The following is a 23,846-nucleotide window of genomic DNA, read 5'->3' on the forward strand; positions in this document are numbered from 1 at the left end:
ATTCATCCTTGAAGTCGGAGGGCGCTCTGTGCATTTTAGTCCACAAATTCATCTAAAAGAAGAAGAGGCTATTCCATGAATGGAGTTTCCAATACATACAGCAGCAGGAGGGCGCTAAAGAAACAAAAACTCATCTAAACTTCATCTGTAGAAGACAAGTAAACAGGAAGTAACTGCATGTCTTCTAGAGATCGCTAACCATGACTTTTACATCCAGATAAACACTTTTCAAGACAATAAATACACGATTGAGATACTGAATGCATGTATTGACTGAATTAGCGTCTGAATAGCGCTGGCTCCGTGGGCGTGGCCGCATTAGCAGATAATGAGCTGAATCACGGATTTCTGACATGGCTCTCTTTTCATACAGATTACATAAACAAAGAAGGTTTCTTTTCGATTTGACTTACATGATTTAAAACCTGACATCTTAACGTTTTTTTAGACATAAGTGTAATTTTTTTGTCATTAGTATTCACTAAGTTACAGTTCATTTTCTGAGAACTATCAGATTGGAGTTCGTTCAGAGGGAGAGGAGAAATCACGCATCATGTTAGTTTTCTTTATTTTACAAAAAGCACAAAATTCTGTTTTTACTCTGAGTGTACACAAATGAAAGAAGATATTCCACAGATTAAAATGGTGTATAACTCTTAATTGTATGTGCAACATTGACGGAGTATTTTGAGTCTCTTTCACACTGATAAGAAAAAAACCACGGTGGTATCGCCGGCGATACCGTCAGACCTCAGAGTGTTAAGTTTGAGTTTTTATACAAGTATGTAAATAAAGTCCTTTATTACTACTTTATTATGGCACAGATTTGAGATCTGCTGTTAAAAAACTTCCATGACTAATTAAAAAATATCACTTTATTAGATTTTAGTTGATGATATGTAAATTATGTGATTATGCTACATAAATTGCAATTGAAATATTTACAAATTCCCAGTGTATTTTCTTAGTTTTTAAATCTGTAAACAACAGAGTTGTTTTTTTAATTTATATAAAAATTAATAGTTTTTATTTATTGTTAATTAATCTATGAGTCCAGTTATTTGATGGTGGACATTCAACAGGTGGTCTTGTCTAGGCTATTCCATGAGGCGCGTTGCATCAAGCTGGTTTCAGTGGCAACACTGATAAATTTGATATTAATTTGAAACTAAAACTAAAACTGTAGATTGGTCTTCAGCAGTGTTCATCTCCATGCTAACTTAAGATACACTGCTAACCTGCTCTGGAGAAGGTTTTACTCTGGGTAAGATATTGTAGTGGGTTGTAGGGCTGGACGATAATCGAATTCAGAACCTCTAACCGACGTAATTTTCCCATGTCGGTTATTTTGTTTTTTTAATCCTGTTAATGCTTCCCCCTTAAAAACAGACTACCGCCTGTGTAGCCACATGACTCAGCCCCGTCCAGTCAACACGAATGCATAGGTAAAATCAAACTCTGAGCCTCCTGTACTCATTCTGTGACATCAAACAACTTCCCTGTGCAAAGGATCATGGGGTCCCGAAGTGTCCATCAGTTGTAAATCCTTCATTCAGAAGGGCCCTCTGAAGTGGCCAGTTTTGAGCACTTCGGTTTGGAACGACCCTTCAATATGGCGGCCATGATTGTTTCCACTCCGAAGTGCCCTTCGGAGGGCGATATATCCCGTTTGGAACACACCGCGAGTCTCCCCAGACATCAGGTCTCCGATCATGTCATTAGAATTTTGCTACTAATTTAGTATTGGTGGTATTCGAACCTTGATATTTAGGATGGTAAATTGCATAAAAAATTAAATAAATATTGATGAGTCAATTTGGAGGCATACTCTATAACGATATAGGACGACAAATGATTACACCAGCAACTCTTAGGATGCGCATGATTTTTAACCATTGCGCAAGGGGGGAAGTGAAAATCAAAGTCACTGATTTTTTTTTAGTCAAATGCAACATTTGTGTCCAAAAACAATCAGAAAAGGAGTGTACATGGATTTGAATGGTAAACTAAGGGGAATACCAAATGATTATCTGTTTGTCAGCTGCATTGGCCATTATAGATCTGAGAAAAGGCACAATACAACAGAACAACAAAACAAAAATAGCAACAGCCACTGCTATTATTATTCTCACAGGAATAAATTACTTTATAAAATATACTCAAACAGAAAACAGTTATTTTGAATTGTAATAATATTTCACAATATTACTGTTTTTAATTAAATAAATACAATCTTGGTGAGCAGACGAAACTTCTTTTAAAAACATACAGTCCTACATTTGTCTTGACTTGCTATCGTGCTTCATTTCATACAGTTTGCACTCGTTAATTTATCATATCATAAAATGTTTTAAATATTTAAGTAGACGTCGAATAGTACAAAGTGTTTTTTATGTTTCACTCATAGCTTGGGCTATGTGCTCTTTGTGGTTGTTAAATATGTTTTGTAATATGATTGTTTTACAATATGTGTTAATGAATCATGTTTTAAATGAAGAAATATAAATAATGAATCCACTTTCCCTGAAATGAAATTTGTCAGGACTGCATGATCTCAAAATGTTTATTGGTGCAAACTTGTGCAAACACATTGAATCAACTGTATTTAAATGAAGCGTGTCTTGCCTAAAGCCCCCTTTAGCTGATCTAAACCCACTGTAAACCACAGCTTCACAGGGCTTACTGCATATATATATATATATATATATATATATATATATAAAGAGTGTAATTAAACACGAGGAACATACTGTAGCATACCTGAAAAAGGGAACGTTTAAATAATATTCCCGGGTAATATGTATAAAAATTATATTATATGCGTCAAAATTAAACCATTATTTGATTCGTGTTGACTACATTAGAGAACTGATATTTCACATCTACACAGCTCCAGCTCACAGGAGATAAAATTTTGTTGCCTCTGCATTACCGCTTTTGGCTCAGCAGGTGTTGCTATTACTGCACATGCACAGATGGAAAGCGCATTCAGCACTCATCGTTTGGAACACAGTTTCACTGATCCATAACAAACCCTAATCCCAGGATAGAGCGGTTGAGTGAATGTGGTCTGGACTGTGTGGATGAGGATCATTGTGTTTCCAGAGACGCTGTAGAAGGACAGAGTTCCTGCACTGTGATCCACTGTGAAAATCAAAGTCACTGACAGATGATTTGATGATTTTTAATTTTTTTAGTCAAATGCAACATTTGTGTCCAAAAACAATCAGAAAAGGAGTGTACATGGATTTGAATGGTAAACTAAGGGGAATACCAAATGAATTTAAGGATGCAGATGAATTCAAATCAGAATTTGAGTATATTTGTGTGTATAATTTATGAAAAAATATGAATAACATTTATTGTAATTAGCAGAAGCTCATTAACCACACTGAAGACTCATTGAGAGCCTTTGGAGAACAGTTGGGGACCCATAAACAAAAGGACATGGCAAAACAGATTAACATTAAATTGGTTGTTCGCAGAAGAAAAGAGGTGTTTGTGAAGTATATGAAGCTAACTGTTGTACTTATGTTCCAAATAATACAGCTCCTGATGGATCATTCAACGAGGCAATGAAGAAACTGAATAATAAGGGTAGAAATCACTGAAAATGAAGGAGATAAGCATATTGGGAACTAGTTTGACAAAATATTTGAATTACGGGGTAAATGATTTACTAAAGTGAGAATAATAATAGCAGTGGCTGTTGCTATTTTTATTTTGTTGTTCTGTTGTATTGTGCCTTTTCTCAGATCAATAATGGCCAATGCAGCTGACAAACAGATAATCAATGTATCTGTAAGATGAACTGGAGTCGATATCGGATGCACCAACACTGGAGTGTATCCAATTGGTCCAGGGCTGGATGAACTGGATGAATCTCTGTAAGACCAACTACATAAAGAGATGGAAGGGGTGCCTTTTTTATTTTCATCACAAAGTTTGATAATGTTTTTGGTGAGAAAGGGAGTTAGCCACATCACGTCTTTTCTTTGGGGGAAAAACCAAGTAAGTAATTTAGAACTTGGGTAGAGTAGGCAGTGAGTAAGTGGGTGTTTTGTTGATTATTTTGGCTAAAACCCCCTTCCTGTTTTTATTTTCATTTTTATCTTTTATTATTTTCAAGTTATTATACTTATATTACACTACCTGAATGAGAGGGGACGACTGAGGGTCTGATGCAGGTCATTATCCGTGTTACGAGGTAATGCAACCAGATTTATAGGGAAATGACAAGAATGTTTTCTTAAATATCATTTATTACTATACTCATTTATTTACTCATTACTTTGGAGTTGTAATGTGTACTTACTAACCTACTGAAAAGTCCAATGGAACTCGAGAAGAAAGGATTAACGAGCACATCAGTGCTTGGCAGCCTGGGCAGACTTTACTTGTGGTTTAAAAACCCGCTGTCAGCCCCAACACCAGATAGTGCCCTAGGAAGAACCAGGGTACCTCTGGCAACGGTAGAGCAGCCCAGATAGAGCTCCAGGCCACCGGAAGCGCCTGAGATTTCCTCTGACACCATGGGAGAACCAGTGGACCAAAATTAATATCTTTAAATAATGTTATTGTAATGAAGGGTCAACAGAGTGCGGATCCATTTGCAGCTTTTTATTAAAACACAGCAGTGTTTACAAACAAGGGCAAAGCAGTACCGTAAACAGGGACAGGCAGGGGTCGAGGCTGGCAGCAGAGAATCAGAGTCGGGTCACAGGCAGAGATCAAGACAGGCGGCAAACAACACAGTCCAGGGCACAGGCAGAGATCGGGGTAGGCAGCAAAGGTTCAGCAGAGAGTAACAGTCCAAGAAACAACGAGATAACAGTCCAGGGAATAACGCTCAGAAATGACCACCGTAGCAAATCAAGACTTCGCGATGTATGAATGCAAGTGTGTGTGTTATATAGGGTGTGTGTGATGCCGTGCAGGTGTGTGTGCAATCAGTCCCAGGAATGAGGGCCTATGGGTAATGGAGTCCGAATGAGATTCAGTATTCCGGTGATGGCTCCTTCCGGCGGTCCGGAGGATGAGACGAGGGAGCCACATTCATGACACCAGTGTTGTGATAATTATTTTTAAGGCACTCTACGTTTTAAAAAAACAAATAAATACTGTAATATAATAATAGTTTAGTCAAATAACATAAAAAAGACCAGACCCCTCGATGCCTGTGAAACTTTTCTCCCTCAAACAGCACGCTAACGTTACTTCTACACTACAGACCACACACACAGCAATATAAACAACAACACATCTGAATGTTCTCACATCACATCGTTCTTGTAAAAAAATAATAAGTAAATAAACTTCGAAATCACTTCGCTGAGAATGAAACACCACTTACCAGCTGCCGCGGTGTTGAAGATATCCCCTGGCAATTAAAAAATGCGCGTGCGGCGGCGTGAGGAATCGTCCCGGTCTGATGAGATCGTCATCGTCAGGTGAAAGGTCATCATGTGGGTCATTTTATTTACGGCTAAATTATTATTCATAAATTTTAGTAATATTTAGATTGGGCATGGGCAGGCATTCACAAAAGGTCATGTTATTACAAAAAAAAAAAAATTTGTGGAAATTTTGCTTTGACAAAAGGGCACTTTGGGCACCAAGGGGCAAAGGGGCAGGTGCTCAAGCACCCAGCGCCCCCGCCTCTGCACGTGCCTGTTTATTAATGTACGTTTAAAACATGAATCAAATAAACAGTTTTAAATGTGTGTATTTATTAATGCGTGTAAAAATGTCCATTTGTGTTTGAATGATTAAATTGATGAATTGATTGTTGATGTTATTTTTCAGTGGGTTAGTGGATCTAAATCTGTAAGTGTCACTCCTGCTCCTCATAACGACACCACATGACACAATATACATGAGTTCAACATTTATTACAATATTTCAACATTTACTTCATCATGTGACTCTGAGTCATTAACACACATTTATTGTGTCCTGATATTTCAGTGTTAATGTCATGAAGAAACTCTACAACAGTTTCACTGATCCAGGATAATCAACACTAAACCCAGGATAGAGCGGTTGAGTGAATGTGGTCTGGACTGTGTGGATGAGGCTCATTGTGTCTCCAGAGACGCTGTAGAAGGACAGAGTTCCTGCACTGTGATCCACATACACTCCTACTCTATAGTGATTCTCCTCATTCACTGTTCTGCTGATGATGGGGTCTACAGGGAGAACAGTGTCTATCTTATTGTGTCTGAATGAGTATCTGAAGGGAGTGCATCTCAAACTCCAGGACTGATCATTATATCCAAACAAACACTCATGACCCAATCCCTTCCTGCTGATGCTCTTATATGACACTGATATAAACACATATTCACTCCACTCAATCTCCCAGTAACAGCGTCGATCACACACACTCTCTCTACACAACACCTGCTGATAATGATCATCAAATCTGTCTGGATGATCAGGATACGACTGTGGTGTGTCAGTGTTAGTAATCACTGTGTTGCTCTCAGACAGACGGAGGCGTTCATTCACTGTGTTCAGATCCAGAGTGATCCGATGGGAATCTGATGGAGATAAAACACATCACAATCAGGAATCATCTTTTAATCTACACTGTAAACATGATTTCTGCTGCTTGTTAAATGAACTTCATTAAAATGAGTTAAAGCACACAATTACTGCACATTCTGTCCTGATTTAATGGAGTTAATCCACTTAAACACGTCAAACTGAAGTTCACTTCATCATTATTGGTGTTGAAGGAACTGAAACTGGGCAGTTCCCAGCATGCTTTGCTCTGGTCTGGATCTATCCCAGAATCTGAGGAGTTCATGTAGGATTTGTCTCAGATCTGAACTTGATTTAGGATCTTCTGGTCTTTAGTTGTGAATCTTAAAGCCTCCATCAGTTCGGTGATCGACTCTCAGGTCTTTTACCAAGAGCAGCTGCTGTGAAGAAACGCTCCAGATTCAAATGGAGGATCAAAACAGCTTTAATGAAGTTTGATCAAAGCCTGGCACTGTATTTCACCAGTCTGTCCGCATAACATTATTGAATCAATTATTGCATTGGTGGGAACGAACTAATGCCGTCCAAATTGACTGATCGACTGTCTCTTTCCTGTTCACGCACTTAGAGGAACTGAATCACATTTTTTAGCATTATCTCTGAGCGGCGGGGCACAACCTAACGCTTTTTGACTTTCTCAGTTTGTGTAAATCTACTGAGGGTTCAGGGAATTTATTTTGCTCCACATTAATTTCACACATGTCTGGTACAAATATGTGGCTTTGTTTCATTAATGCAGTGTATACTTTCTTCTTTATTTACTCCAAAAGAAGGGAAGTTAAATGTGACAACATGCCCCATATGACAGCTAAAACTGTTATCTGATTTAATTAAAAAATATACATGACAAACTAAAATATTGTCATTAAAAGACAATTATTTTTTTTCATATAAAATGAATGCCTTTTTTTTAGAAATTCAAAAGTAAATAATTGTGTGTTTGACAGTGAACACTCTCACAGAAGATGAGATAAATAGACGAGATGCTGTAAATGTCTTGAAATAATGTTTTCTGGATGTTCAGGTTCTTCCTCTCAGTCTTTATTCATCTTTTTCCATGGTTTCTCAACAGAAATTAATAAAAGTTGATTATGCCAGTTGTTTCGTAACTGTATAGTATAGCGGGACACATTGTAACGCAGAACGAACCCAATCTGGATTATAAACCTGGTCAGTGTCTTCTGATAGTTACTGAAGCATTAAAGAACGAGCAGATTGGAGATTAAAATAATATCAGATTTGTCTCATTTTACAAAAATATAGATGAAAAATAAACTTAAGTAATAAATTAACTTTTGCTATTCTTAAATAAATGTTCAGCGATATCTTCCAGAGATTTCTGAATTTTGGTGCATTTTTTTCTCTGTATTTTGTCTATATGGCTACTAGTAAATACGTTTGTTCATGCTAGCGTGTGTTGAAGTATTTAAACCATGTGTGTTACAACTAACCCCGCATTACATGATTAACGAACAAAAAAGCCTCACTTTCTTTCCAGTCACGTGAATGCTTCACTTTGTGCATTGAATGTTTGAACCCAGACCACTACCAAGTTCAAAACCCTTTACTAACATTTTAAATACGTAACAATATACACTACAGTTCAAAAGTTTGGGATCAGTAACATTTTTAATGTTTTATAAAGAAGTTTCGTCTGCTCACCAAGGCTGCATTTATTTAATTAAAAATACAGTAAAAACAGTAATATTGTGAAATATTATTACAATTTAAAACAACTGTTTTCTATGTGAATATATTTTATAAAGTAATTTATTCCTGTGCTCAAAGCTGAATTTTCAGCATCATTACTCCAGTCTTCAGTGTCACATGATCCTTCAGAAATCATTCTGATATGATGATTTGATGCTCAAGAAACATTTATTGTGCACAGATGTACTGAAAAAAATATTAATTTCTTTAAATTCTTCTAAAAAAAAATTAAAATATAAATTCTTACCCCAAACTTTTGAACGGTAGTGTATCTATCTATCTATATCTCTCTATATATATATATATCTTATCTATATATATATATATATATATATATATATATATATATATATATATATATATATATTACATTGTCATATGTTCTGTCATATATACACACTTTTGACTTTACAACACACAAACACACACCTTTATTTATTCACATTCTCTCTTAATATGTCATGAGTGTACGCAGTCAGATTTTAATAATCAACTTAAAGCACAACTGTGTCATCATTCAGCTCAGTTCAGTTCAGATCAGTGTGAAATCACTGAATGATCCTCAAAGTTCATCAATGATCAGCTTCATTCAGCTGTGAGCAGCTCTACAGAAAGAAACTGTGTCATCATTCAGCTCAGTTCAGAGTTCATTCAGTTCAAGATCAGGACTGATGGAGTTCATCAGTTATCAATCAAATCTGAATAAGCTCTTATGAAGCGTCACTGATATCACTCAGATCAATATAAGAGTCTTTTAAACTCCAGCCGAGCTCAAGATCACAGTGGCATTGAGAAAAAGATGTTCTGATGCTGGTTTAAGAGTCAAAAGTGATGCTGAAGATGTTCCTGAAACTCAACTATAGTGAGAAATCTCTCAAAGCCTCCTAAAGAGTGTGTGTGTTACTGCCCCCTAGAGGAACATGATGAAGCTGATCTGACTGAAACTGGTACTCAAACATTAATACATTCATACAGTGTTCAATCTCATCTTCACAGGGTGTGTCTTGATACTTGCACCTGAAAGATCATCTACATTCATATATTTATGTCGTTTGTAACTCAGGATTAACCCTAAACCATGTGACGTGAGTGACACAAACACTTGAGAGGCTGTGGGGAGAGGCAGGGGAAGTTTGGCTCTCATTTCTCGGTTTCATGTTGAAAGTTGTGAATATTTAGATATATTGACTTTGTTCATAAATGTGTTCATCTTACGGGCAGCATTTAAAACAGCATGAAGTGTGAAATCTACTGACCTTCTGATAAAAGTTGATATATTTCACATATTTACCATATCTGGAGGGGACTTACAAGTAGTCATTACCCTGGGGCATGTGTCAAAAAGTGATTTATTGCTTCCGGTACCGCCCCCTTCCGGACCACCCATGTCGTCCCCCCTCCCCCACATGACCTTGAGTGTCCAGCTGTGTCAACACAACCTTTGACCCCGATGTCATTGACCTATGACCTCCGGATATTAGGATGAATGTAATGTTGTTTGTGTTTGTCCATCTGGCTGTTGACCCGTGACCTCCGGGAGTGAATGATCGTTTGACCCGGTTGTTTGAACAGATATTTCGGGGCTGTCGCATTCCGTCACAGGGTTATATAAATAGAGGTTCAGACATTCTGCAAAAATGAGAAGAGGAGCTATGGGCTACATAGACATGGCGCATTTAAACTCACCTAGAACTCCTGATATGGATAGCGATGATGACTCGATATATGACGGGCTGGAAATGGCACCAAAAAAACATTGCAGACATACGAGTATAACAAAGTTTCTCCATGACAATACGGATGTCGTGAAAAAGGAGAATATAATGTCCAATAAGCGGGTATTTGGCTACATCTTTCATAAAGCATCCAGAGTCGTGACTCTCTACACAGCAGATACCCTCGGTGATTTTTACCGGGGGGATCCGTGTGTGGTGTTTCATGAGAAAGACTGGGTGCTGTTTTACGGCCGTGTCTGGAAGGATCTGAATGACTGCCGGGGGATGCCGTTGTACATCTCTGAGTTTGACGGTGTGGTGCCGAATACCCGGTTCCGTGTGGTCGGAGACCATTCTATGAAGAATGACGACGAATATGTCTACATTTTCTGCTGCAAAGACAAGACAAAGCTCCGTGACCCACCCCGACGCCTTGTGGAAAAGGAAGAACACGACAAACTGTACGAGATGCAGTTTTTGTTCACGTGGCGTGATCTGGATCTGCTGAGTGGCTTTTTCTCGGCGATAAACAAGATGTTCAATTGGTGCAACATACATGATGGTTACAAGAAAATTAAAGTGGCCCTGTTCCACCCAGAGAGATGCCCCCGCAGCGACATGTACGAACTGCCGGCCCCGCCCATTCACTACAGCCATTAAAAGAGCGGGTAAGTCTAACCCACCAACACTTCTCATTTATAAGCCATGGCTCGAGACATGTCTCCACAGCAGATGCACTGCTTCTTCAACTCATACAAATGCGATCTCGATCATCCTGATGATAATGCTACGGATCATGTTCTAACAGAAAACACTTCTGCAACGGACACTTTGAAAGAATGGTTGGATAAATTCTGCACAGAGCTCGGATACCGCAACCTCTCCTTCCTGACGGAACTCTGCGCCGACACACCTTTCGCTACTAAACAGGATTTTGACGTGACAGACGGCTGCTTTACCGATATCGGATTCAAGACCGTGATTTAAAGACATGTCGTGAATTTCTTTTCTGGTTAGAGTGTATCTAACAAAATTTTACTCTTCATACTCTGCATGTAATACCTTGTCTTTCTTATTTTATTGTCTTATTACTCGGAGATAGCTATCATATATCCTATCATGTATATTTTCTTGTTTTATTACTTTGAGATAGTTGTCATTATCATATATCATATCATATATCCTGTAACGTTTTTTTAATAAAAAGTTTAACGCATACCAGCCTTTGTCTTATTCTTTTGCAAAAGGTTGAGCCGATAACATGGCAGAGCTCATGAAAGATGCTTATTATACACCTTCCAACCCCGGATCATTAGGGGGGAAAAAACGCCTAAAAGACGCGGTCTTTAAGGATAGTGGCGTCCGTCTAAGCGATAAAGAGGTTTCAGATTGGCTTGCCGGTGAGGACGCTTACACATTACACAGAACCGCGCCTGTGAAATACAAACGCAATAGAGTTGTGGTTTATGGTATCGACGCGCAGTTCCAAGCGGATCTCGTTGATATGACTGCGTATTCCAAGGATAATGATAATAATAAATATTTGTTGACTTGCATCGATGTATTTAGCAAGTATGCGTGGTGTCGTGTACTAAAGAATAAAAGCGGTGCAGAGGTCACTAAGGCGTTTGAGTCTATACTCAAAGAGCGACGTGTACCGCAGAAATTACAGACTGATCAGGGGACGGAATTTTTTAACAAGCGTTTTCAAGACTTAATGAAAGCATCACTCATTTCGCAACGGCTACGGATTTGAAAGCTAGCGTCGTGGAGCGTTTTAATCGAACATTAAAAAGTCGTATGTGGAGATTTTTAACGGCCACAAACTCCCACCGGTACATAGATGTTTTACAAGATATTATGGAGGGGTACAACAGCAGTTATCACCGGAGTGTTAGGATGCGACCTTTTGACGTCAACAAAGAAAATGAGGCGAGTGTGTTTCAAAACTTGTACGGTGATATAAAGAAGAATGAAAAGGTTTTATTTAAATATAAAGTCGGAGATCTTGTTAGGATCTCTAAAGTGAGAGGGCCATTCGCCAAAGGGTATGAGCAGAACTACACGGAGGAATTTTTCACAATATCAGCATGCATTCCTCGTCAACCACCTGTCTACAGACTATCTGATTACGACGGTGAGATCATTGACGGAGTTTTTTATGAAAAAGAGCTACAAAAGATCATTGTGAGCAAAAACAAGTCGTTTAAGGTGGAAAAGGTTTTAGGGGAGAAAAAACAGGGGAGGTCTACGCTCGTTTTAGTGAAATGGTTAGGATGGCCGTCGAAATTTAATAGCTATATTGACAAAAAAACTCTGGTGGATTTGCAAAAGCCTTAAAACGTGTAAACTCATTACGGATCGGTTCATTCATGTAAAGGCTACTATCATGGAAGATCAAGGTTTCTATGTTACGCCACTATTTTAGGGGTGAAGCCGGATGATCCTCTCGGACGTGAGGACTACCATGCTGAAGCTGATTTTACAACGAGTGTTAATACATACGCCCCTTATCAGGCTGATATTAACGCGGGTCTCTATACGATCTACGTTTACACAGACATTATCCAATATCAGGCCGTCGGGGATTCGCACGTCCCCCTTTTGAGATGCGTACATATATCGGGTGAAAACAAGGAAACGGTTAGTGTTAGATACGACAAACCTCATTACGTACCGGTCAACAAGGAGCTCATCACGGACATTGTCGTGGAATTGAAGGACGATCATAACTGCGAAATACCATTTTCTTACGGAAAAGTTGTTGTAAAACTTCACTTTAAACCGTCGAAACATTCTATTCTTTAAAATGAATTATTATAACCCCCGTGAGACGAACGCTGCGGAATATGTCAATTATTACCGAAATCAGGCCGGCGGAGGTCTGCCAGGATACGCAGGGGGCGGAGTTATGTATGGGGCCGGTCTTGGTGGATTGTTCAGAGGTTTGTTTAGGATGGCCATACCATTTCTCAAAAGAGGGTTCAGCATTGCCAAACCTCACCTAAAATCGGCCGCCAAAAATATAGTGACAGACGTAGTCTCGAACGCTCTGTCGAGATCAAATAATGACGACTCTAAACCGCAAGGCGGATCAGGCTTGATGGTAATGGCACGAAAGAGTCTATCTAAACCTCCGGGTATAAGGAGGCGTGGTCGTACCGTGACAAAAAAGAAGAAAACAGCCCGTTCCTTCAAGAAGTTAGCAGTTGGTAGTAGAAAGCGTAAGAAGTCTGTGAAGCGTAACGTATCAGTTAAGCGAACCATTTTCTAACATGGCCTTACTACACCGCATGTCAGGCGAGTGCATCAAGTCTGAATTGGACCTATTCACAGTCCCGCTAACGCAAACTGTTATTGAGAAAAACAGCTATTTAGAAGTTCCTCCATTATCGGCTATATCGGACTCTGCTCCGTTGGAGTTTTTTATTGCCGGAACCGGCGAGGATTATTTGGACCTAAATAACACCTTGGTGTATCTACGGCTTAAAATCACAGCCCCTGATGGCAGCGACCTAGCGGAGGACGCAAAGGTCGGTCTAATAAATTACCCCGGAACAACTATATTTTCGCAAGTCGACGTCAGTCTTGGTGATCGGCTGATATCTCAGAGTTCGAGTACCTATCCATACCGGGCCATAATCGAGAGCCTCATTAATTACGGTAAAGATGCGCTGGAATCACTCTTCTCCGCGGGGCTGTTTTACAAAGATACAGCCGGTCAGATGGACGTGGCGGATCCCGCGGGCGCTAACGCCGGCTTGACAAAAAGAGCTCGATACACAAGCGAAAGCAAGACTGTCGAGCTACTTGCGCCTACTTGCGCCGATTCTTTCAAGAAAAATTAATGCTGAACGGCGTTGACATTAAAATTCGCATGATCAGAGGCAAGGATGAATTCTGTCTGATGAAAACTTGTGACCCCGCTTACAAATTAAAAATCATGACTGCGTCACTGTTTGTCAAGAAAGTGTCCGTATCACCATCCGTTAGACTAGGACACGCACAGGCCTTACTCGGGGCCATGGCCAAGTACCCTATAGACAGGGTATGCCTAAAAAATTTCTCCATACCGGCCGGCAGCCGTGTTTCAAATCAAGAAAATTTGTTTTCTTTCGCATTGAAAAAATCATGTGCAAACCACATTTTATCGGTGTTCTACCATGTGATCAACTCCCTACGGTACCGATAACGAACTTACCTGCAATGACGATAATTAATACGGATCCGGCCCACATGCCGGGCGAACACTGGACCGCTGTTTATTTGGATGAGGACGGACCTAGTTGTTTTTTCGATAGTTATGGCAACCCTCCGGACAGTGATCTCTTTCCACCCACCATCAAAACATTTCTAACAACCAACTCCGCTACCACCCTATATTCAGCCAGACGAGTCCAAGATTTTACATCGGATGCGTGCGGACAGTTTTTTTCTGTACCACATGACCAGAGGTGTCGACTATGACAATGTGCTGAGGCTCTACAGCGAAGATTATATTAAAAATGATAAAATGGTCAGGCTCTTTGTGAAAAGATTAAGGCCGAATGTTTGTAATGAAAAATTAAGTCTGTGTATTCAATGTGTACAATCTTGTAATACTTCTACGGACTGTGGTTGATTGATCAAATTAACAATGTGATTGTTTAGTATATAAACAAATAAAAACGCTTAAACGGGGATCTTTCTCTTGTCTTTTATTTTACATGCAAACATCCGGTACATGAACAGTGCATTTAGTTATTCCAATATTAACAAAATAAAGAAACCTTAAAATTCTAACCACTGTCCACGATCGAAAGAATGCGACTTAAACGATGAATCCTCTGATCGCGGAGACGATGAGTGGGGGAATTTTTTCTTTTTTGGCTTTTTAGCTTGGGGGCCATACTCAGTGCCGTCGGCGCGTGGTTTACTCTTTAAAGAATTAATCGTTTGTCTAACATGATGATTCGGCACTGTAGAAAATGGAATGTTTAATTCCCCAAATGCTTGTAGAAACTTGGTCCATCCTACGGGTCTTTGGGCATCCCGTACCTTGTGCGGAGCAGTGATATTTTTTATCAAATCAAACATGTGTGACCCCGGTATAACTTTACCCTTGAACACAAACTCCCCTGACTCGTTCCAATCGCTGATCTCTTTAGCTTTAGACATTTTGTCTAATATGTAGCGCGTATTTTTCGCGCTCCTTGATGGTACATTCTTCAGAACTTTGGTCGCGACATCTTCCACATTGCCGTTGTGGCCAGACATGGGCAGTATTTCAATTAAATGTATTTTAAATACGTATTTAATTACTTTAGTGTATTTTGTAATTTGTATTTTGCAGGTGTGGAAAAAATAAAATGTAGTTTGTAACAAAATATTTTGAGGGAGTGTATTTAGAGTATTTCAAATACTTAAATATTTAAGAAAAATCACCATAGGCCTATGCTTATCACCATAGTAAATGATTTTGCCATATTTTCGGTCTGATGTTGGCAATGGCAATGGCAATGGCTGCGTCCGAAAACTGTAAAATGCTGCCTTCTGAGGACATATTTCAAGGTAGGAAGGCATCAAGGCACGTCCGAATCCAATGTTAGCTTCACTTCCTCTCTCATGAGATACCTTCATCTGATCGATTTTTGAAGGAAGCATAGATGTGTCCTTCACTGCCTTTGATATCCCAATCCTGTGCTTTCCATTCTGTGACAGTTGAGCTAGAAAAATAAAGATGGCGTCCGAAAATTGCGGACGCCATCTTTATCATTTCTATCGAGAAATTACTACTGTAGTAATTAAATATTTGTTTAGTTCTCACCAAAGCTCGTGCTATATTGTTGTAGATCATTAAACTGTTACACTGCCTCAGAAGTCTCATGAGGTACCTTCATGCACAAACGCTGCAGTACAAGTCATTCTCTTATAAGACAGCGAGGCAACAAGACAGCTACCTAGGTTTTCAGACGCAGCCTGCGTCCAGGTTAGATGCACGAAAATCACGTGACACCCTTAACAGCTCTGGACCGGGCTCCCTCCAAGAAGTGAATGAGTTTTGAACACAGGAGAAAAAGTGGAGCTGCCACGCTGCTCCTCTTAAAAACGGCATTAAGGTAAAGTGTTTTGTGAAAAATATACAGTCTACACACATATTGCACACTGAACAGCATTATAGAGAAAATTGTGCCTTATGAGATTGTCATAAGCTCGTAACTCCGCTGAAATCCCCATGCAAGCGCTCACAATATAAAATGTATCTGCAGTTTTTACACGTTTTTAAACGTATTTAAGGTGAGAAATATTCATATTCCTTCGGATTTTGTGTAAAATAATCATCATTCCTATTGTTTTTCAATACTTGCGCACGCAGCGCGATTCTACTATGGAAAAGGCATACGCGGTCAGGGCAGTTAGTGTCGTGTGTAAAACAAACCCACACATATTATGATTAATGTGTACCTTGTAAAATGTTTTTTACAATGTTTTATCATTCATGTAAAATGTGTACCTTGAATGCAATGTAAGTCGCTTTGGATAAAAGCGTCTGCCAAATGCATAAATGTAAATGATTAATCTCATATATTATGATTAAAATGGAATTTTGATTTTGTGACAAAAAATCTCAGTCGGTTATTTTTTCCCCCTGGAGTACTAGCCTATCCCCAACATTTTCTGCAGTAATGTTAGTTCTCCACTGATCTGAGGTAATGAGCTGATTACCTAGTGAGGTAGGGGTCTTGGGAGAAATATATATATATTTACCACTCTCAAAATCTATTTTAAAGGTCAGGCTATAGGCCCACTGAAGTAGGCTTAAAGACATTCATTTATTTTACATTCAGTAAAGCAATATGGTGTGATTTTTCCTGTATTAATTATGAAGAAGTAATTGATTTAAAGTGAATAGATTTCATTCTGGCTAAATGTTTTTGTGTTATTGCTACTATTTGTGTTATTGACCTTCCAGTAATAAAAAAAAGACATAAAATTATTGTGGGAGTATTTTTGTATTTTCAAAATACGAATTACTTGTATTTTATTTAAATACATTTTTCACATCAGTATTTTGTATTTTATTTTGTTACATTTCATGAGCCAGTATTTGTAGTTTGTAACAAAATAGTTTTTGATGTATTTGTGCCCACCTCTGGTTGTGGCCATCGTCGGTAGGACCGCGGTCGTCTTTATGGGTGGGCTCGGAATGAGGTAGTGAAAGGGTTAAAACGCTACTCTCACGATTGCCTTGTTTAACGAGTGCCAAAAACCTGCTCAGGGTGTTTGTATAGAGTTTGGCTTTTTCGTATTGATTCAAATCAGACCTCTGTAGAATACTTCTTATGGTTGTATCCAGATCGTTCTCAATGGTCTGTTGAATATTCTCACGAACATTTTCATTTCTCAGCTTTTCCAGTTGGTGTTGAGGCACTAAATACATCTTCTCGGCGTATTCCACCATCAGCCCTGTCTAGACGCTATTAAGCTTGAAATAAAGGGCATAGCGACACTCAGGAGAGGTAAAAGAAAACCGCCAGTCTGGTTGAAAATGCGCTTCTTGGCAGATATACCAATTTTTTTTATTGGTAACAAATTTAATTTCCTATTTCCTCCTCTTCAGTTTTTCGTACTGCTGACGGTTGATAGGAATCGTGCCATAGAGTATGTTAAGAGCGACTTCGCACAATGTTAAAATGAGTTCGTCGGATGCCGATTGTAAAATAAGACGGCGTTGTTTAGGCGTCGATTTATGTAGCAGTTTTAATAGCGGGAGATGTTTACAAAGTCTGGCCGACATAGCGACTGTCACGTCCTTCGTTTTTTCTGGAGATAAACCACTTGGTGGTTGGAAAGCAACCCCGTTCTGAGGCGAAATTGTTCAGGAGTTTTTGCTTTATAGTCTATCATTAGATAGCCGAAAGGTTGACTCGTAGCATCTTGATAACACTCCATCAAGTATTTGGCGTTTCCGGGGTACATCTGCCGTCCTAGCACAACCACTTGATTGGCATCCCGCGGGTTTTAAAACAGAATTAAGTAATTTGTGTTTAAGCTAATGGTCCTGCTGGATTTACCTTGGACAAATAAGTTTTGAGTGATGTATATAACGCTGAGATTGCGGTGGTGCACAAATTGCGTAAAGGCCTTTTCGACAGACTTGTTCCCGCAGGCCACTCCCATCAAATCATCCAAAATGAGTAGGTTGGTTTTACTGACAGGTAGTAAATCATCATCATCCAGACACGGGGGAATTCCTTCCACAAATTTAATGTCATACAATTTAAGTAATTCATCGTACAATGGTTGCCAGCAATCATACAAAAAAACAATGTTTTCAATTTTTTTTTAAATCAAATTCATGCCATTTTCCAACAGTTTTTTTACAAAATAACTCTTCCCTGAATTTGAAGGGCCACTTATCACACAACTGAATGGGAACTGAAGTCTGAAATCAAAATCAGAAACATCCCGGGACCTTCTGTGCATCGTAGGTTCAGTAGCCATAAGGAAGGGTGGTGAAGTCGGACAGAAGTCTGCGCTTATTATACACCACCTTAAACCTTTTAATGACTGACTTGTTATGCAAAGTGAGCGTCTTTTTATTCCTCACAATGTTTTCAGTGTGAGCCAGGATGTATTGCGTATCATCAGACAAAGTCACATAACCGTCAACCAGACCGATAAGGCTATCCAGACAGATGGCTTGGGAATTTTTAGCGTTCAACGTTATACCCTTAGCTTTCATGCACACTTTACCTTTGGCCGTGCGATAACTGTAAGATTTTGGGCCGCTGGAGCAAAACTCTGTGATATAATCACCGTCATCTATCTCATTTGTCAGCTCCCCCAAATAAGCACCCAGAGGTGGCTCCCAGTCACCGTCCCTAGACACAAAAATGACACTGTCTGTGTCGGAGTACAAGAGACGGTCGCCTAGTTTGTCCATGAGTTGGTACAATTCCAACCGAGCGTGCGTGGTTGTAAACGCACCTACAAATACATTAATGTCACGAGTCTCAACAACGTCTCCCTTTTTAGGACGATGTTGGAAAAGCGCTACGTCGTCCGAGACAAAAGTGAAATATGTCATGGTCTCGGTTTCGCCAAAAACTATTCTGGTGAAAAGTTCGGGATCGTTCACGAGCGTGGTTTGAGGTAGCCCCTCCCTCATCGAGAACCTCCCCCAAAGGCTGTTTAACAGTAATTTGTTGATGGACCTCTGTGCGGGGTTATGATTGATATGTTCAGGATCAAGTTGTACCCCCTCTTTTTCAAAATAACTCTGAATGTAAGTCTCTTTGTCACTGTCTGTGACAACGTTTGACGGGTACCCCGATGCTTGTTGTTTCAACCGCAAAAACGTCTTTACGTATTCGCTAAACAATGTGTCTGATTGTTGCGGAAAGTGCCATACCTCGTCTATTTTCGCGACGACGTACCCCTTCTCGATGGCTTTTAAAAGATCGATACTGACCCAACACCCCTCGAGCGCCCTCTCCTCGTTGTTGTGGTCGCAGTTTGTTGTTTGGTTTTGATCGCAAGTGCATGTGCGACATAACGGGAACATCAGTTTACCGTTGCATCTGTAAGGGAGAACAGGATGCAATAATTTGCGCGGAGGGTAGACGGTAGCTTTTATTAAACCGTAATAATTTTCGATAGGTTCAAAATCTTTGAAAATGATTTGAGGATGACCGATCGGATAGCTTTTTCTAGCCTGACAAAACGGGTATAAACTGGTAAAATCCAAGTAACTTATTTTCTCAGTTTCGCGCGTTTTGTGGTAGAGTTTATATGCGTTCGTACGTCCGCCGAACAACGCCTCTCGCGGCTTCAACCTCTCTGGGGCGGAATAAGTGCTCATAAATTCCATCACAGCAGGGTCAGTCTTTTTCATCCTGTCCCATTCGCATTCCCAGATCACTTCCATCTGTAAACCGTATGCGTTCTGCAGAATTTCAACCTTGTCGTCAAACTGTCTCCTGAGAACCCCATAGGTTACACCCGACAGGGGGTGTCTCTGATGAGGTTCAAAGCGACAGAATGTCCATGGTAAAAACATCCGTTGTATTCCAACCCATGCCTAGTCCCATTTTGCTCAAAGTAGCCGTCTAAAAAATAACGACCGACCGACACTTCGCCGTGGTTTAAAGCATGATGAATGTCGACGTTTCGAGTCTTTTTTACAAACTCTAACCATTCGATCGTTGCGCTCGAGTACGTCTTACTCTGTTGAACGTATGCATTGTTATGCGTCAGAGCCAGCGTATCTTTTTCGAGATAGTGTGTTTTGAAGACTCCCATACTACAGCTTGCTAACGTCGTGAATCCGAATGGATCGAGCTTGGTGCACTCTATGAATGCCTCGCGGTATTTCATACACCCTTCGCGCAGCAAAACGACGTCATTCACGCCGTAATCGTACAACTCGTTCTTAAAGTTAAACACTTTATCAGTAGTTCTGCCGTACCACGCGTCAAACTTTGCCTGATCCTTATCGGACATGTTATCGTAGTTGTAGTACTTCTTGTCAGGGTAGGGGCCGACATAACTCTCATTTTCGACTCTGTTGAAAAGATGTGGGAAGTAGCCTTTTTCTACGGTGCTCAGGTTTAACGCAGAAGGCATCTTTGAGAGGGCCATTGGGATAAATGCATAGCTGTCAATATACCGCTGGTCAAAAGCGTCATCATACATGAAGATTAATTTACATCCCTGCATTATGACGTCGAGCTTAAGACCCGCTTTGCAAAAATACTCCAGAATTATAAAGGAGTCGAAACTAGACGCGTAATGGGCAATGAAACAGTACCCTTTATATCTGGGTTGCCTGAATCGGGTGATTAGCTTCGCGATGCAGTCGACGCCTTCGGCTACAAATCTCTTTCCGTTAAAAGTGATTGCGCAAACAAAATTGGCGACGTGTTTCCCATTTTCATAACGAGTTTCGAAATCGTAGAAAATGTAATTTGTGGAGGGTTGCTTGGGTGTAAGAGGCTGTATGAAACAGTTATGTACACCGAGAGGTTGAAGAACTTCGTGACAATGTACACATCGATGAGGGGCGCATTCGTGCGGTTTTCTAGCAACAGTGTATCGCCTGTTGCATAGTTTGCAATATTTTAGAACATCGCACGGAGGATTACCTCCATCTGGGGTAGGTTTTTTATGCATCTCGTAGCAGTAAGTGGAGTTACAGAAACGCAGGCAATCGGGACAGTGCACCGGTTTTTTAGGGAATCTGTGACAATCGGGGTCATGACACATGTTACATACGTAGTTACAATGATGATCTCTGCGATTTGTGTAACCTTTATAACAAAATTCACACACGTAATCAGCGCCTATGAATGCTGTCAAATTCAGTATCATGTAGTAATGAGCGACATGCAGATAGAGGCAATCGGGGTCATGACACATGTTACATACGTAGTTACAATGATGATCTCTGCGATTTGTGTAACCTTTATAACAAAATTCACACACGTAATCAGCGCCTATGAATGCCGTCAAATTCAGTATCATGTAGTAATGAGCGACATGCAGATAGAGGCATACTGTTTTAGGATGAGGTTCATCCTGATTTTTGAATGTTTCTATCGTACCGGCGGTCGGTCTGTAAAAAACGACGATTTTGATACCTAACAGGGTTTCGAACGTCGCTATGTTGTCCAGTCCAATTTTATTGTGGATGGAGAACCCCGCATTGTTGTGGATAATGGTCGCCATTCTTTCTAGTTCGCTCTCGGGTAACTGGGGGTTGAGAAAATGAGCGAGACAGATGGAGAAACATAGATTATTCGAGATGTTTAACGGGCAGAATAACAACATTTTTTTACGCTTAATCACCTCGTGACAAGCCAAATCGGTGAGTTTGCGACGTACCCGACCACCGCCTTGTCTGTTAATGGCTATGATCGCATCAATCTCGACCGAGTCATCCGTCAATATCTGGTCGTCACTCTGTAAAACTTTTTCAAATTGATCCAGAAACATACCGACGTCATAATTACTCCCTGATGTTAAAACAGTATTAATGGGAGTTCTCAAAGAAGGAGCGGACATGGATAAATTGATAACACACCCGTCTCCACCAATATCTCGCGCAAACGTCACTATATCGCTGAAGGTATTGTGTAAAAAATTATGATATGAGGCCAAATCATTAGAGTTGATTTCTCTCAGATTCATCGTCCTACGCAATTGTACGCTGTTGAAGCGTGGTCTTGGTAAAACATGATATCCGTTTACGGAACCACCGTGTCTAATCAGCGCGTCAATGTCGGGACGTTGTGTCTGGGGTCTATCGGTAATACTACTGGACGGGAGTTCAACAGCCTGATTACCTGTTGGGCGAGCTGAGTTGTCAGACGTTGGCTGATCAGAATTTTCGGTACCGGTAGGGGTAGCATCACCGATAGATGATGAAGGGATATTGCCGCCGCTATCTGTGGAGAGTGTAGGATCATTACATTTTGAGCCATTATTTAGACCAGCACCATCTTGTACGTTGGGTATGGAGTTGTCATTTAATAAACTCTGTAATCGATCACACAGGTCAACGGTGTGTGATTGTGCTACAAACATTTCTAAATCATCCAAATTATAAGAACGTTGTAACGAAACATCATTTAAAGACATTTCTACAGATTCTGGATACATATTTAACATCTGTCGTAATCTATCACACCTTTGGCCACAGTTATCAGTATGCAAGTCAAGCTCACGCTGTAACAGCTCTGTGAGAGAATGGTCTGGTTGACAGGAATGCATTTTGTCTCCACAAAAACATTTCTCATCGGCCATTTTAATATTTATTTTGTTCAAAAACAGTAATGGTATCAAAACGGTTTGCTACAAAATATAAAAACATTCAGACGGAAATTTTAAAATTCATAACAGGTGAAAGAATATACAAATCATAGTGTAATAAAACAGACAAACATTCAATTGTGAAAATGTCTGATCTCTTGTACATCTCTGTGAGTTGCACATAGAAGATCCACCATCAGTCTTTTCTCTCTCAGATTTTCATTACCGTTAGATAGTACACACCCGAACCCTCTCTCATTCATTGTCATCTGCTCATTTAAAATGCGGATAATATCATCCAAACGGGTTTCAATTCCATCCATATGCGTGTGTATTGCCAGCACTTCGGTAAGGGTATGATTGAGCGTTGCTTCAATGCGCTCACTGCGCTGGTGACCTCGAGATGAACTATTGCTCGAAGCCACTGACACGTTGCCGTCTTCTCCTTCTTCTTCTTGGTCTTGTTCTTGTTCATGTGTGTGTTCGTGTGCAGGTTCTTGGTCTTGTTCTACTGGTTCTTCTTGTGATGGATACGGGGTTTGGCCGCCTCTCGTTGGTGCGTCATCTTCGCTTGCCCATGACGCCTGGTCCCAAGCATTTAGCTGTGAATCAGACCATCTTAGTACACTCGCAGATGTTTGTCTTTCTGTAAAAAATAGCAGATAACGTCAAGATTTTCACCTATACTTCATATTTTCAGGATTATTTCAGTCAATGAACCTAAAATAATGAATAATGTTCTCTACCGTCATTTACCGTGGGTATATGTATCCTCATAGGGGTGACGACACCAATGATTCTTTTCTTTGCGGGTGGTTCGTAGTCATCACCCTGAAGATCTTCATCTGAAGTAAGGTCTATTGTGTCTGCGTTAGATATTACATCGTCATTGTTTCTTGATGACGGCGTTATAGGCGGGGTACCATTTCTTAATACGATCTCACTGGGGGTGGCGCCCTGGTCCTGCCTTTCGGCCCCTCCTTGCTCTTGTGAGAGATCTATAAAGCCTGGTTGTGTGACTAGCTGGATTAATTCTAAATTAAAACAAAACATATTATCACATATTTCAATTACTTTCAAAAT

The 23,846-nt window shown here is 40.0% G+C and overlaps 1 protein-coding gene across 1 annotated transcript in view; it reads right to left on the reverse strand.

Moving 5' to 3' along the window:
• Positions 1-5,988: 5,988 nt before the first annotated feature.
• Positions 5,989-23,846, reverse strand: part of LOC137005347 (NACHT, LRR and PYD domains-containing protein 3-like) — a 47,891-nt gene continuing 30,033 nt past the window's right edge. The window contains exon 7 of the mRNA XM_067366206.1: positions 5,989-6,542. Within this exon, the coding sequence (XP_067222307.1) occupies positions 5,989-6,542 (554 nt within the window). The remainder of the gene's footprint in view (positions 6,543-23,846) is intronic.

This window comes from Chanodichthys erythropterus, chromosome 3 (assembly GCF_024489055.1).
Source record: "Chanodichthys erythropterus isolate Z2021 chromosome 3, ASM2448905v1, whole genome shotgun sequence".
NCBI classification, from domain to species: domain Eukaryota; kingdom Metazoa; phylum Chordata; class Actinopteri; order Cypriniformes; family Xenocyprididae; genus Chanodichthys; species Chanodichthys erythropterus.